The 17,535-nt window shown below is 31.9% G+C and overlaps 1 protein-coding gene across 2 annotated transcripts in view; it reads left to right on the forward strand.

The window, feature by feature from the left end:
• The first annotated feature begins 7,707 nt into the window (after nt 1-7,707).
• LOC143046412 (uncharacterized) overlaps nt 7,708-17,535 on the forward strand; it is a 30,372-nt gene continuing 20,544 nt past the window's right edge. Inside the window, exon 1 of one of the 2 annotated variants that reach the window (XM_076219581.1) lies at nt 7,708-8,983. In XM_076219581.1, the coding sequence (XP_076075696.1) occupies nt 7,894-8,983 (1,090 nt within the window). In that variant the 5' untranslated portion in view covers nt 7,708-7,893. The remainder of the gene's footprint in view (nt 8,984-17,535) is intronic. The other variant, XM_076219572.1, reaches the window with a different exon arrangement.

Raw genomic sequence — 17,535 nt, forward strand, 5'->3', positions numbered from 1 at the left:
TTTACTTATAAATGGATTTAGTTTTTCTGCAAGTAAATATTACATTCACTCTAGGGTTAAAGTTTTTAAAATAACTTTCTTAAACTATCCTTAAGCTTTTTTATGGTCATTAGATAGAAGTGCGTATCCAGAAATTAATTTTGTAAAAAATAAGCCTGTTTTTCCGTATTTACTTGTAGATGGACTTAGTTTCTGCGAGGAAATATTACATTCACTGTGTGGTTAAAGTTTTTAAAATTTTAATAACTTTCTTAAACTATCCTGGATTTGTACCCAAACTTGGCCAGAAGCTTGTTTGTGATCAAAATCTAGTATCTAGAAGAAATTTTGTTAAAATTTCGTTCCTGTTTTTCTACATTTTTCTTCTAAATAGTCTTAGTTTTCTACCAGTTAACATTACACACAGTCTGCAGTTAAAGTCTTTTAAACATTTATTAGATTTTATAAATTATCCTGGATTTTTACACACTTTGACAGAGGCTACTTACAATCAAAAGATAGTATCTAGAGGAACATTTTTATTAATTTTTCTCATCTTTTTTGTTGAGCCTGCGACTAACAGCAAAAGTAGACGAGACACTGGGTTCCGCGGAACCTTTAAGATTTTTTTTTGTAACTGAAATTGGAAGTTTAAAACATTTTTAAAAGTTATCAGCATCACGTTACATTACAATATGATATGACGATATTTTGCATCATGATTTATGACAATAATAATTTTATATAACTTTTTGGATTCACAAACTTTTTTTTATCTTAAAAATCTAAACTCAAAAATGCCGTGAAAAGTGGATTTCAACTTTGGATTTTCAACTATCTGTACTTATGAATTTAACATAGTTTTGTACTATTAATCATAACCCTTTCTTCTCTGAACAATGCATGAAATATAGAAATTACAGAAATAAGTTGTCTGTCATATAAACTTCGTTGTCCTATTCAATTTAAAAAAAAAATGGAAAGTTTAGTACACAAGGTTGTTAAAGTTTTACCAGAATTATTTCCCTTTGAACTTGTTTAGTAATTTAGTCAAACGTTTGAATAGTTCAGAGCTAACATTCAATTTTTTTCTTCAGATATTGAACTTATGAAACGTTGGTCACTGTCATTTAAATCATGAATAAAGATTGTAATCTTTGTCGAATATTTTTCATGTGCAAATTTTGAATTTAAATTATTAGAAAAGGCTCAGTTAATGTATGCAAACATAATTTTGAAACATTAAAAAAATCAATTCAATTCAATTCCTAAATTCGTGTTGCTTAGGCGTCAGTTTTCTATGTTGTGTCTTGTGTACTATTGTTTGTCTGTTTGTCTTTCTCTATAGCCATGGGGTTGTCATTGATTTTGAATGTCCCTATGGTATCTTTCGTCCCTCTTCTATATGTATGGCAATGAGTATCACATTAAAACAAGGTCACTAGGTTCCAATGACACTATGAAATGTTTTAAATTAGAAAAGGCGGTATAGGTAAGAAATCAAATTGCTAGAAACCTATGCAAGATAAATGAAAAACAGCTAGGAGTCCGAGTGGGAGGACTATATTTACCTACAAATTGTTTCAATTATTTGCAAATGAAAGAATCACCAATGATCATATTGTGCATCGATATCCCTTCGTAAATGGTTTATTATATACATAATTGATAACAGAAGTCACTTACAGGGTTAACATATAACTGAAATGTCGAGAATGTTTTAACAAGCACACACTGTGTATAACAAGCTGTTAATCGCATGAGGAGTTGTAAATTAAGGAAACAACCAAATATGGAAACTAGCACCTAAATCTCTATAGACAAACTAAAGTTACATTTATTGATATGATACTTTGCATAAACTTGTAATTAGAGTTTACACTACCAACGTATGTCCCTATTTATCGGTGGAAACACAGAAGATACTTCAAAAAATAAAACAAAATTGGAAAAAACTATTTCCAGTTCATTTCCATTATTGACCATGGGATATTGCGCTATCCATGTCTGCCACTCTGTTATTTTGGAATCAAACAGTAGTCTTTCCCTATTATGCCTGCAAATATTGATCTCATTTGTAGATAGTTGGTATTCCTATGGATACTACTTGTGTATCACTAGTGACCGAATAGTATGTGTACTCAATTCATACTCATAGATACCAGATTAATAAAGCATAAATACATCTTCAGGTCTTACCAATAGATAATAAACAAGATTTAATAGATCCTTAGTTGGATGGAAACTGGCCGAAAGTCAGCAAATGAAATAGCCAGACATTGTTTGCAAAATAATAAAGAAAAAAGTTCATACATATTTTTGTTGTGCAAAATGAATCAGTGCAATCTCTTTTGATGATTATGTTTTTTGTTGCACTTCAGTGTTTCTGTTGTTTCCTGGTTTCCCTCTTAAAAGGTGATGTATTCCCTCGGTTTTAGTTTGTAACTCGGATTTGTTTTCTCTCAATCGATTTATGAATTTCGAACAGCGGTATACTACTGCTGCCTTTATTTAAGTACTACACTACACTGGTATATCGTAGTAAGTTACAACATTGTGTCATTTGTTAATCCGCGTTTAGTCACTATAACTAGTTGTGATCGATAAACTCATCATAGATACCAGGACTAAATTTAGTATATACACCAGATGCGCGTTTCGTCTACAAAAGACTCATCAGTGACGCTCGAATCCAAAAAAGTTAGAAAAGGCCAAATAAAGTACGAAGTTGAAGAGCATTGAGAACCAAAATTCCTAAAAGTTTTGACAAATACAGCTAAGGTAATCTATGCCTGAGGTAGAAAAGCCTTAGTATTTCAAAAAATTCAAAAATTTGTAAACAGTAAATATAACCATAATATCAATAACAATTCATGTCAGCACAATAGAGACATCATAGTACCTTATCGTGCAAAAATACCTTGAGGCACACATCTACTACAGTCTAATATTTAAATATACAATTCCTTGAAAAGAACGGGCGAAATTTAATAAAATGCAAGTATCATCGATATGTGAACTGTGCAATGTTAACAAATATAGTTCTATCACATTTTCTTTTGTGCATCTGCCCTTCACGGGAAACCGAAGGAAGACAACTACTGAAAATAAATGAACACCGTTCCACTAGATGCCAGAACGTTAACAATAAAACAGAAAGTGATATGCTCATGCCGACTATACCGTATCGGGATCTCATTGATGAAGGTCGTACAATTGCCTATAACTGCATGCTACATGCTACATGCATTTCATATAAACTTGAGTAGATTGTTGTTTCATTGGCAATCATATCACATTTCCTTATTTTTTTACAATATGAGTATTAACCAATAAACCTAAAACTAAGCTACACCTTTTCATAGCTTGGAAAAAATAGAAGCTACAGAACCTGCATGAAGAGCTTTTATATACAAGCTGCACATGAAACAATTTTTTGGTGTCTTTTTTATTCTCTCATCACGATTTCTAATACGAAACCAGATAATGATAAGAAGAAAAAAAAATCTCCAACTACACTGTTTAATTGGGGGATTGTACTGTGGTGCGTGCCAAGGATAATAAACTTTTGAGATTTTTCGAACATTTTTTTATAAAATTTATGTTTTCTGACAGAAAAGATACTGTGATACTTATGATATGTGATGAAACTACTGTCACATTCATACAAGTGACAGATATTTCACGTTTCTAAGTGTCTATATACAGTATGTTAGTTTCCCTGTTTCAAAATATCAAACTTTTTAAAAGACTGTTATGCATTGAAAGTATGAAAACAACGAAACTAAAAAGAATATAAGGAAATGAAATGCCCGTGTCCTTGTTTTATTGATTTTAGCCATTGAAAATTTGGCGGAAATTGATTCTATATTTTTTTATATATTTTTAACATTGGCATTTTTTCAAAAGCTATGAAAAGTGACAAGGATTTAAAAAATTTTGTGTTTAATGATTTTTAGACATCATGTTATTTATTAAAAAACGTAATTGGCGAGCAAAATAGTTATAGTAGTACTACATGGATAAAACAGGGGATTTTAAATAAAACAATACCAGCAAACATCTTCACCTTTATATTCTATTCAATTTGAACTTTCGGTGTAATTATATTGCATGGGTCTTAAATATTACATGTGGAGTACCATATATAACAAAAAAAAAGGTTTACACTTGGTGTTGGACCCGATTAAAACTTAAGAATCATTTTGCTTTTGGTCTTTTATGTATAAGGTATTTCGTTTATTTTCATTGTTTAAAAATTAATCAATCGGGTTCATCGACACGTAAAGTAAACTCCCACTAAATAATGATAACATCTTTCTCACATACAACATATGGAGTGAAATACTTAAAAACATTTTTTTTTATCGTTTATTATTTCTATTGGTTTACAAGATATGAATCGTGATGATGAGAAGTAAACTTCCACTTCATCAAGATAAAAATCTTCTCAGAAATCAAAATGGCTGCCTCTTTAGCCCATTTGTTTGGAGATCAATTTATTATACTGTGATCTTCTTTCTATTTCAGTTTACTTATAAGCGACCGTTTAATTCTTCATCAAAAGAGGAAATCATCAGCTTTAAGGTTATAAAGGTACCTACCATAATTTTATCTACTTTGAGGCATGGTAGTATTTGATAAAGGAGCCTGACTATATGACTAAAGAAGGATTAGATTTTTTTGTTTAAAATAAAATAGAAAAGCGTGTTCAGTTACTATTGGATTAATCATTTTACATTTTGAGGGTTGCTTTTTTATTCTAATCATTACTTAGAACTTGGCGATATTTATTATCATTCTCACAAATGGAACCAGGTTTCTGTTTTGGTTCTTATACATCCTTGGCTCTCAAATATTCGACTTTGAACGTTCATGTGAAAGTAAATCCAGAATACTATTATTACGCATGCAATTTGTAACGTGTTGTATTCATTTTTTTAGCAGTGGGTCAGTATCTCTGCTGATGAACTTTCACTCCACGAGGGTATAATTAGATAAGTGGTCAGTATTTTGGTAGTGACATGATTTGTAACAAACCTCTCTAAAATTGTCCGTTTATAAATTTTGACATTATAAAGAAACTAAGGTTTCAACTCCATTATGCAAAGTTTATCATAGATATAGGAAACTGTGGTGTGAGTGCCAATGAGACAACTCTCCATCCAAATAACAATTTAAAAAAAGGTAAACCATTATAGGTCAATTTACGGCCTTCAATCATAGATTTTGCTATTTTATATGTCCCTGTTTGTCTTATACAATGTATCTCTTCAACTTTTTCGGTTCTGATTCATCTCTGGCTTCTTAATATTTGGCTTTGCGCGTTTTAGATGAATGTACATCATGGAAAGCACGTCGGACGTATGCAATTCATAACGTGTTGTTTTCATATTTTAGCACTCGCTCGATATCTCTGTTGGTGGACTATCGGTCCCGGAAGGTATCATCAGCTCATTAGTCAGGACTTCAGTACTCGATATCTCTGTTGGTGGACTATCGGTACCGGAAGGTATCATCAGCTCATTAGTCAGGACCTCAGTACTGACATTACATGATTTATAATAGAACTTTCGTAAAGTCCGTTTATGAATTTTGAAATAAAAAGATATTAAGGTTTAGACTCCCTTAAGCTAGAATATAAATCAACACCAACATATCTTTGATTAAATCGGTAAAACAGGCATTTCGGTTGCACTTTGTAAAATCTACAATCCCCTTCCCTTTCATGAATGAGACCTACCGAATTAGACTATTTATCGGATTTGTTATCACATAAGCAACACGACGGGTGCCACATGTGGAGCAGGATCTGCTTACCCTTCCGGAGCACCTGAGATCACCCCTAGTTTTTGGTGGGGTTCGTGTTGTTTATTCTTTAGTTTTCTATGTTGTGTCATGTGTACTATTGTTTGTCTGATTGTCTTTTTCATTTTTAGCCATGGCGTTGTCAGTTTATTTTAGATTTATGAGTTTGACTGTCCCTTTGGTATCTTTTGTCCCTCTTTTGTAAATACAGCTGTTTCTCAAACCACGCCTCTTTTGGGGAGATTTAGAATATACATAGAAAATTAATTTTGTTTACATACTGGTTCCCAAATATGCTATCTGTGTTCCATCTCATAGAGACATAACTTGGGAATGTTACCAGTAAATATACATGTGCATATTGTTTACAATGAAATCTGTTGTAACCCTTCATTCGAGGTTAAGAAAATTAGTGTTAGTTTAAACTCTGAAAAGTTCAGGGCATATAAACGTTGAAAATATGCCGCACAGCCCTATATTTTGACCTTTGAAAAAAATGTAGTGCATTTGAACTTTCAATTCTAGGATAAGATTTTTTTCAAAACTTCATAGTAAAAGTGGTACAGTTTCAGCCATAAAAGGAGTTCCTATGGAAAATTGCATTGTCAATATTTACAGAAATGCAACCTTTAAGTCAATAACTCCTTAAATGAGTCTTCGATCTGCTATTTTTAATCAAATTGATAGTATGAAGATTTTGAGATTCGTAACATTTTTGCTATGCCAGATTTATTCTATAGATAAAGGTTTTCAAGATACAGGTCTATTTATACATTAATTTTTTTTTAGCCAAACAGTTGAATAAACAAAGTTCTGAACAGATGAGCTAAAACGTAAACTCGGACCATACCGTCTGTAATTAAATTTGAAAGCATTGAACCTTTTTTTTTATTTTATTTCATGCCAACTTAGCATCAACCCCTAGGGGTATAAATGTGCATAAATTAAAGAAAGAAACGAATGCAAAGATATGAGTAAATATCAGTTATGATCTAGATTGACCAAAAATTGCATGCTTAAAATGCATCAAGACATTTCTATCATGTATGCTTTTTATTACTTATTTTTTTACTATCGAACGTCAATTCATTACAATAGAAAAGAAAAACACTATAAAATTATTTTCGTGTAAAATATCACATTTTCGTTAAAAATATCCCTTTATTAAAAATACAATATTATTAAAAAGGCATTAAAAAATGGCTGATTAGTCATACATATAATCTCATTGGTACTATTATTTTGATTTAAACATTTAAACACATATGGCTATTTTCTCTTTTATTTCTCTAATGTAAATTAGCATTTTACACGTGCTATAAAAAGTTATCAAAGGTACCAGGATTATAATTTAGTACGCCAGACGCGCGTTTCGTCTACATAAGACTCATCAGTGACGCTCATATTTTTGAGAGTCTATTTTTAGCTTAGTTGAATTTTGATCTTTCAAAGTGTTCTATGAGAAAAACGTTGGTTTTTTTTACATAATATTCTAAACCGTCGATGCACTTAAATAATACAGCCATGACGATAAAAAATATGGTGCCCCTTTGCTCTTTGAATGATTTAAATGCGTGTTCAGCAAGTGAAATATGAAGGGGTTATCGATACACGAATTCATATACGAATTGGACAAACAAGGAAATGAAATGTCGTTTAAATGAGGTTATATTTAATACATAAACTATTTAGAAGAAAACATTATCTTTTTATTCATCATTCTTTGTTTTTAAAAAGCACGGAAGACTTCATGTTTTCCAACCCTGACAATATATAAATAGAAAACACAAGATTTTTTTAAACGGATATTTAGATGTTATGGTGAACATAGCCTTGAAAGTGATGTATTGAATTAAGATCTTTATTTATAAAGGGTCAATTACATTTTAATATTTCGTCAAACAAAATAAAATATTACCGTACACTTTTACTTGTTGTATAAATCGAAATATTTGTTCAATGTGGTATCATAAAATACATAAAAGGTATGATTGGACTTGATTTAATGCGCACCTGGTTTAACTCAGGAAGGACTATTTTTAAACTGATTATATATTTCAGCGCAGTACTTCCTTGTTTGAGTTTTGTATTGAATATGAAAATGACATGACATCCAAAGAAGGTACCGATGAAGACATAGTGTGGTCTGATGAAACACAGAGCATCAGAGATGTGGTATACTCTAGTATGCCAGCCATTGTGCGGGTGGCTGAAGGATTTTATGGAGATAATGATGCAGAATCATTTTCAAGAGGAGATTTGTTAAAACTGGACTTTGTGAAAAGTATTCAGAAAGTATATGCAACGGTTGTTTCATCATGGAGCGAAGCCATTCTGGAAGACCGAACTGGTTATATTCAACCAGACCGAGAAATTATCATTCCACTCGGGTACAAAGGAAAGGTTGTTATTACAAGACCACCAACCGAATTTAAAGTGTATACTTCTGTCACAGAACTAATGAGAGACTTTCCACGTTATGTTAGGGTTGATACTCCATTCTTTGCACAGTCAAATCAAGATCAAGCTATACGTATAGAATCTGGCAAAAGATTAGAATTGGATCGGTTTTTACCTAACCAGGGACTAATTGCAAAATATGACGATGACGTTGTAGTCCTTAACAATAGTGTGAAAGGTCGGTTTGTTCCACTACCAGACGAAACAGAATACACACTGACAGATGTGATAGATAAACTGCCACTTCCACAATTCGTAAGATTTGTAGAAGATGAGTTTGAAAAGGTTCTTACTATAGATTTGCAAAGCGCAGTTGAAAACGTCCAAGCATTTACTGGCTGTGTAAAATTAAAACGAGTGTTTAGAGAAGAAGTAGTCGTTGGACATCATAAACCTCAACTACCATACATGCCTGAAAGTTTAAGGATTGAAAATGAAAAGTATGTTCATAGAAGTATAGTTCTATTGCCGTTAAGCAGGGATGCTGTCAATGAAATTGAAGTGAATGTACCAATTTATTCGGAGCCAGATGAATACGAACTTCTGGCAATTCGTAATTTTTCACAAACGTCACCAAATATGGATGTTATTGATGGAAGTCTGTATCTGGAATTTGCAAAGAATCCAAGGAGTTTTTACGTGATTGATGACACAGAAGGAGGAGAGACAAAGAGATCTTCGTTCATACCTGAAGCACCACCCCCTGTGCCGCCTCGTCCTGGTCATCATATAGAAGGTATATATTTCTAGAATTTAATGTTTACATTCCAATCTACACTATGGTAGTTTTATTTATACTTATTTGAAAATTAGAGCCGACTTTCATTTGTAATAAATATACGCGTGCACAACTCTATAGGTTAGGTGTAAATACTCACTTGTTATTTCATTTATTTGATTTCTAATGAGACAATAGTTAAGAACCAACAACAGTTTTTAAATGAAGTCGAATTGTTGTGTTATTATAATTAATTGTTCACTTTTCTTTAAACGGATGTTTGCTTCAAAGGCTCTGAGAGTAAAATTTTACACCAATTTTATACATATATGTGAACATGCTTTCTCCGCCGGTGTAATGCATACATGTTGTCAGGTCATTAAAGATTGCATATTTTGGCGTTAATATTGATTCACTTATAGGGTCTTTGCATCGGAACTAAACACATTTATTCAAAAACCAGTTGTTGGCATGACACGGGTTATGTTCTTTTCATATATGTTATGATGGTATGATACTTAACCCCTAACGGGAAGGATTGTGCCTGATGTTCATATGATGAAATCATAATCTTTCAGTCAGTTTAATTGAAGTCTGGAGCTGGCATGTCAGTTAACTGCTAGTAGTCTGTTGTTATTTATGTATTATTGTCATTTTGTTTATTTTTTTTGGTTACATCTTCTGACATCAGACTCGGACTTCTCTTGAACTGAATTTTAATGTGCGTATTGTTATGCGTTTACTTTTCTACCTTGGCTAGAGGTATAGGGGGAGGGTTGAGATCTCACAAACATGTTTAACCCCGCCGCATTTTTGCGCCTGTCCCAAGTCGGGAGCCTCTGGCCTTTGTTAGTCTTGTATTATTTTAATTTTAGTTTCTTGTGTACAATTTGGAAATTAGTATGGCGTTTATTATCACTGAACTAATATATATTTGTTTAGGGGCCAGCTGAAGGACGCCTCCGGGTGCGGGAATTTCTCGCTACATTGAAGACTTGTTGGTGACCTTCTGTTGTTGTTTTTTTCTATGGTCGGGTTGTTGTCTCTTTGGCACATTCCCCATTTCCTTTCTCAATTTTATTTTTTACAGAGTTTGTCTTTAGTGCAGTGTGGAGGCAGTAGAGTGTCTCCCCGTGCTTCAGGTTTATGCTCTTATAATTTACTAGATTATGGAGTTTGTGTCCGAGCGAGAACTGCTCTAGTTCATTACTTTAGGAATATTTATCAAACAGTAGTATTTCAATATTCAGCCCCATTCTACTATTTAGTCAGCCATCAGTCCTACCCTGATATACCCTATTTTTTTTCGGGTAATTAATACTGATAGCGTTTGACATTTTTAGCCGAACAGGTTTATCAATTTTACATAACTTAAATTATTGTATGCTGGTTCATATTATGGACGCCAGTCTTGCTCCTTTATAATATAATTCACTAACAAAAAACAATTATGAAGCTTAGAAATGGAAAATTATTAAATACTAAACTTGTTCAAAGGGTATCTACACGTCTTAATCTTCAAGATCGGTTATCTAAAAATACTACCATCGCTAACATTTTTAACCATACAAATCGTGGTTACCCTTCTATCGATAAGTGTCATGCCAAAAAATGACTTACATGTCCCCGTCTTTCCACCAACAATACGGTAAGGTCCACATTTAATGGTCGCACATTTTCTTTGAATTTTGAAACTGATATAACTTGAAAAACAAACAGTATTATTTATTTACTCACATGAAACAAACCGGGATGTGGTATTCAGTACGTAGGAGAAACTGGACGATATTTATCTTAACGCACTCAAGAACATCTGTATCGTTTTAAAAGACCCAATAAATTCAAAAGTATCATTTACCAACACCTTAAGAAGCACAACCATCCTTTTAAATATTTAGCAGTTCAACCTTTAGAAGTAGTAAATAAGCAGCCTGGTGAATCTCATTCAAAGTTTGTACGATCACGGAAAATAATTGAATTAAATTGGATTAAAAAATTACAGACAGTCTACCCTCTCGGTCTTAATGATAATATCATGGGAATTGGTAATATATCTAGAACCGATTCCGTTAACATTTTGGATATAGTTTCTAAAACTGTTCGTAAAAACCGTTCTCACGGTCGTAGAACAAATCGCAATAAAAGAAAACTTCGGACCAATCATACCAATATTTCGAACCTAATTTCTATTTCAAAAAACAACGGCAGACATTATCTGTTAACAAAACTCTGTTCATTACCGGTTAATAAGTTAAATAAAATTTTGGAGGATTGCAACACAATTTCATATAGCAGTTCTTAGTATGAAATTGTTCAAATTATTATGGCATATTGTTATTCTAAACTATTTCCCAAAATTGATCGCCCTGAAGATCATAAAAAACATTTTATTAAAATAAAGTATGCCAATAAAGGTTTTGATTTTGTAAATATTGCCGGTATATTTAACGACCATTCTGTTAAAGAACAAATTTCTGGATATTTTGACAATACTGAGTTACCTCTTATTTGTTATATTCACAAGAAATCTACTCGGAAATTTGTGTTTAATTATAGTCAACTGTGTAAAGATGTTAATATCAGTGAAAATACACCTACTTCATGTAATTGTAGTACCTATAAATCTATGGACCCATTTCCCATGTTATAACAGGAGATCTTAACATCGTTCAAGACCGAGAGTTAAAATCATTCCTCAGTAAAGGACCTAAATATCGTCCCCCGTCAATTATTAATTGGAATGAGTGTCGTAATATCATCAACGACTTACTCCATACTTACTGTATGAAATGGATAAAACGGGGAAAAGCTGACAAAAAATCTTTAGACTCTTTTTTTAATTCAGTAATGAAGATAGTTGATATACGTATTCAACATTTTAAAGAACATTTTACTATTAACTATACCACAAAAAAACCTATTTCTAGTATCAAACATAAACTAAAAGAACTATCGAAGAAATTTGTTTTTGTCCCGGCCGATAAAGCTGCTAATAATATTATTATTGTTTGACGTAAATCTTACATTTAGGTTCTGAAAAAAGAAATCACCAATTCACCAACATTCCAACTGACTCCATTTTCAGAAAACGACATCTGTAACAAACATAAACTTTTAGCTACCGCTTTACAAGCAGAGCCAAATACAATGAAAGTTCAACTATGTACTGGCTTCCGAAGCTACACAAAACACCTTACAAATATAGATATATTTCGTCTTCAAGCCATTGTTCCACTACTAAATTGTCTATTCTTCTTACCAGCACACTTGGTATTTAAAAAAAAAATTAAAAACCTGATAATAAATTGTTCAAATAAGGCCTTCGAAAATAGTGGAATTAATTACTTTTGGAGTGTCAAGAACTCGTTGGAAGTACTTGATAAATTGCATGCTTATATTGGTGATTTTGAATCTGTTCAAAGTTTTGATTTTTCTACCCTGTATACCACATTGCCTCACATTCTCATTAAGAAAAAATTCACACACCTAATTAAATGGGCATTTAAAAAGTCAGAATGTGAATATATATGTTCAAACTCTTTTAGGTCATTTCTTAGTAGCAATAAACAAAAAAACTATGTCAATTGGACATGCTTTGATACTATATATGCCCATGAATTTTTACTAGATAACATTTTTGTTCGCTTTGGGGATTCCGTATATCGTCAGATTATCGAAATTCCAATGGAGACTAACTGTGCACCACTTATTGCGGACCTGTTTTTGTATTGCTATGAGTTACAACTTATGACAAAAATAAGCAAAGACCCATCGAAACAACATCTGATAAACAAATTTAATAATACTTTTAGATATTTGGATGATATTTTGGCTCTCAATAATGACGACTTCAGTATGTATATTAAAGAAATTTAACTTGTTGAACTTACTTTAAATAAAGCTAATACTAACAATGACCACTGCCCTTTCCTCGATCTTGATATCTATATCACTAACGGAAAGCTGAATACTAAAATTTATGATAAAAGAGATGATTTTTCATTTCCTATCGTTAATTATCCATTTTTTGATGGTGACGTTCCCTTGTCATCATCTTACGGTGTTTATATATATCAACTTGTACGATTCGCTCGTGTATGTAACAATGTTTTAGATTTTAACGAGAGAAATTTATGTATTACTGAAAAATTATTACACCAGGGTTTTCGATATCACAAACTAGTCAAAACATTTACTAAATTTTATATTCGGTATAAGGACATCATTCGTAAATAAAGCTCAACATGCAGACTTCTTATACGTTCAGGTATTTCACATCCAATTTTTTATGGAAATATTCTTTATAAAGCACAAAGGTGTCAGTATTCACCTCAAAAACTAACAAAACCTTTGTATAGACTTATTAAGAAGGGATATAGTTACGATACTGTTGTCAGGATATTAAAGATTGCATATTTTGGCGTTAACATTGATTCACTTATAGGGTCTTTGCATCGGAACTAAACACATTTATTAAAAAACCAGTTGTTGGCATGACACGGTTATGTTCTTCTCATATATGTTATGATGGTATGATACTAAACCCCTAACAGGAAGGATTGTGCCTGATGTTCATATGATGAAATCATAATCTTTCAGTCAGTTTAATTGAAGTCTGGAGCTGGCATGTCAGTTAACTGCTAGTAGTCTGTTGTTATTTATGTATTATTGTCATTTTGTTTATTTTCTTTGGTTACATCTTCTGACATCAGACTCGAACTTCTCTTGAACTGAATTTTAATGTGCGTATTGTTATGCGTTTACTTTTCTACATTGGCTAGAGGTATAGGGGGAGGGTTGAGATCTCACAAACATGTTTAACCCCGCCGCATTTTTGCGCCTGTCCCAAGTCAGGAGCCTCTGGCCTTTGCTAGTCTTGTATTATTTTAATTTTAGTTTCTTGTGTACAATTTGGAAATTAGTATAGCGTTCATTATCACTGAACTAGTATATATTTGTTTAGGGGCCAGCTGAAGGACGCCTCCGGGTGCGGGAATTTCTCGCTACATTGAAGACTTGTTGGTGACCTTCTGCTGTTGTTTTTTTCTATGGTCGGGTTGTTGTCTCTTTGGCACATTCCCCATTTCCATTCTCAATTTTATGGATAATAAGAACACACGTACCATACGTACGTACCATTTAATGACAATTCTCTAAAAAAAATTGTTAAAATTTCTGTGAATTTCAAAAAGATGGGCGCTGTAATTCTTTCAAAGTATTTCTGAGCACTGCGTTTTGCTTACACACCCTTTATGAGTATAAACTGTATGGCCAAGGTTTGTTTGAATCTATAATTGTAGGAGTTATACATAATCTTTTACCACTAAATATATTTAGAAAATTTGACGCAGAGGCTTAGTCCATAGATGTTAAAAGTATAGACTGCTTGCACATTTTAAGGCGTTTCGTTTGAAAATCTACCTAATATCGGCCGCAAGAACTGTTTTCATTTTAGAGTTGAAGGTTTTCATGTTGTGTAAAATGTACGAGTACCAATAGAGCGTGAATATTCGTAAATTTTACGGAATACGAAATTTTTTATTTATTAGCGATTATGATTAAGAAAAAGTTAGAACGAATTAATACGTCTTTGTGCAAATAGACAAAAGAGTGTAATGTAGTATCATTTGTGAAGAAGTTTAGCTGAACTATAATAGCAACTAAGAAAGCATCGTAAAGATAACTCCTTGCGCCTATGTAAAATTAATAGCAGAATGATTTGTTAGGTTTATTGAAAATGATATAGAAAAAACATATTAAAGAAATATGCCCCCTTAAAAAAAATCACGGACTTAATTTGCTGAAATGTTGTAAGAAACGGTGTTGATTTAAAGGAAGCATTTATTTAATTCAGAGTAAAAGCAATGCATATTATGAAAAGGAAACATTGATGTTTAGATAGGCTTATTAATAAAATCTATTATTATCAAGATATCACATTTTTTAAAAGGAAACAAAAGATGAATAAAAGCGATGAATTACTGAAAATAATATCTTAGGATTATTTAAAGAATGAATTCATTTGAAAATTCATAGCTTATGATTATTTTGAGAATTAAGATAACACGTATAGTACAACACGTTAAACATTATAGATGTTAGATATGAGCATCCTTAGTATTTCATTTGTTTTCAGAATTTGTGAATTAAACTGCCACAACTTTGTAAGGCTAAAAAAGTGGTAGCATTAAACATGTAAAAAATTGTTATCTTTAAACATACATAGCGTACCGATGTTCCAAATAAACATCAGTCAAAACTGACATAGATTCGTATCATAATTTCACAAAGTCTTAACTCGATTGTTTGCCTATAAAACATTCTTTTCTTATTCCAGCAATAGCCCATTCACAAAAGAGGTTGTCTCAAACAACGATTTAAAACATATTTTATTAATTGTAATTCTAGAAAGACAAAGGATAAGATATTCTCCTGTAAAAATTATAATTTGTCTCCTGTTATAAACCCTTTTGATAATGGTAAATTCAAAACACACAGAGAAAATATACTTTTTAATAACATTAATTGTTCTTAAAAATATGAAATAGGTGTTGCATAAAAAAGATATATTGTTCGTTTATTCATGATTCAACCAATTACGGAATATGCATGCGAGTTATGAGATAGTTAAGTTTGAATCAATATGGATAGTAACAAGGTTGCTCGCGTGTGCTTGATATACGGACTTCCTAAAATATTATCGAGTTGAAACGAAAAATAAAAAACTAAATTTATGCACCCAAAACTTACTTTAGTTGTTGTATTAGAAAACGCAATGTTAGTCATAACCCCTGTTGTCATTGTCTAAGTTCTCCATTAAAGACTTGGCCAAAGATAACTTTGAACAAAGAACAACATGATCAAAGTCATCTGTTGTCAATTCCTAAGATTTACAAAGACAAAAAAAGGCTCTATAATACTTCTGACAGCATGCTGACAGCCGGCATTACTGCTTTGTACTTTCACTTGTGTGTTCCCTGTTTTATCATTTATAGTAGGCTAGTTAAAAATCATGCAAGAGTGATAAAAAAAACTCGTTGTTAAGAAGAAGACAGAACATGATCTCCAACACTCTTCATTAAAAATTTCAAAGTGAGAATCGCATCGAATTCAGGAAATATTTTACAATGAACATTCATTCTGCTTTTAACTAAAAAGTAAGGTAACATAAATACCGAAATAAAGTAAAATTCAAAATGGAAAGTACATTATCAAATGACAAAATCAAAAGGTTAAACACATCAAAGGAATTGCAAAAAAATGTCATATGATTTATTTGGTACAGAATTTCCTTATGAAGAAAATGGTGTATTAATCATCTCACTGATAAAGTTGAATCACTAATTGAAATAAATTCAATAAATTCATTTTCAGTTCATTTCTAGTATTTTTTTTTTTTTTTTTTTTTTGCTGAAACGAATCCCAATTTTTCCGCTTAGTGCTTTTATAGTGTAACCTCAAATTGCATCATTCTTAAACTTCATTTTGATTAGCTAATTACCGTCAAAAAAATATGGTAAAACTTAGCATTAACCATCCGAACATTTGATTCCTTTCTTAGACCTAAATGAAAATAGTTGTTAGAAGACAATTTCTGTATTATGATGCATTTAAGACAACCGAAAATTCTTACGATCAATTTCGAAATTAATATGAGGTTCAACTTTGTACTTGTTTGGCTTTATAAATATTTTGATATGAGCGTCAGTGATGAGTATTATGTAGACGAAACGCGCGTCTGGCGTACTAAATTATAATCCTGGTACCTTTGATAACTATTCAATCGAGGCTATTAATTCTTATTTCATTATATGTCATGCACTGGACGACAATCGCCAGTCTTCACTAATTAAAATTTAATTGAAAAACTCGGTTTTCTAAAAAAAAATATGGAAAATTATATATACATGCTATATGCGTGTCATCACAAATTTTGTTTTGACACTTTTGTTAAACAGTTGAGTGCCTTTATTTACTATTGCATAATAATGTCCCTGTATATACTTGATTTAAAAAGATTATTGATTTTTCAGATGTAAGTTTAAAATAAAGAATTTAATACGACCAACATTCCTTCAAATTCAGTTAACAATTAAACCTGCATATTTGTAAATCTCTCGTGCTTCTGGAACTAATTTGTTGGATTTTCAGGACATAAACTTTAGAAAAACGTTTTTTACGTTTGCTATCTAATTGCACATTTATGCAGTTGTGAAAATTGAATTCTCCCAAGCATAGAACATAATCTAGACTAAACGTCACACATATGCGTATTATGCACTTGCTACACCTGTGTTTACCATTGTTTAGTCTTCAAGAGGGACAAAAGATACTAGAGGGACAGTCAAACTCATCAATCGAAAATAAACTGACAACGCAATGGCTAAAAATGAAAAAGACAAACAAACAATAATACACATGACCCAATATAGAAAACTAAAGAATAAGCAACACGAACCCCAACATTCACTCTGGCATTCAAATCTTTTTGTCAATAAATACTAACAATCAACATATCAGATTGGTTTTATTTTTACAATATATACTGTTATAAGCATTGCCTCCCTTTA

Source organism: Mytilus galloprovincialis, chromosome 1 (assembly GCF_965363235.1).
Source record: "Mytilus galloprovincialis chromosome 1, xbMytGall1.hap1.1, whole genome shotgun sequence".
In the NCBI taxonomy this organism is placed as follows: Eukaryota; Metazoa; Mollusca; class Bivalvia; order Mytilida; family Mytilidae; genus Mytilus; species Mytilus galloprovincialis.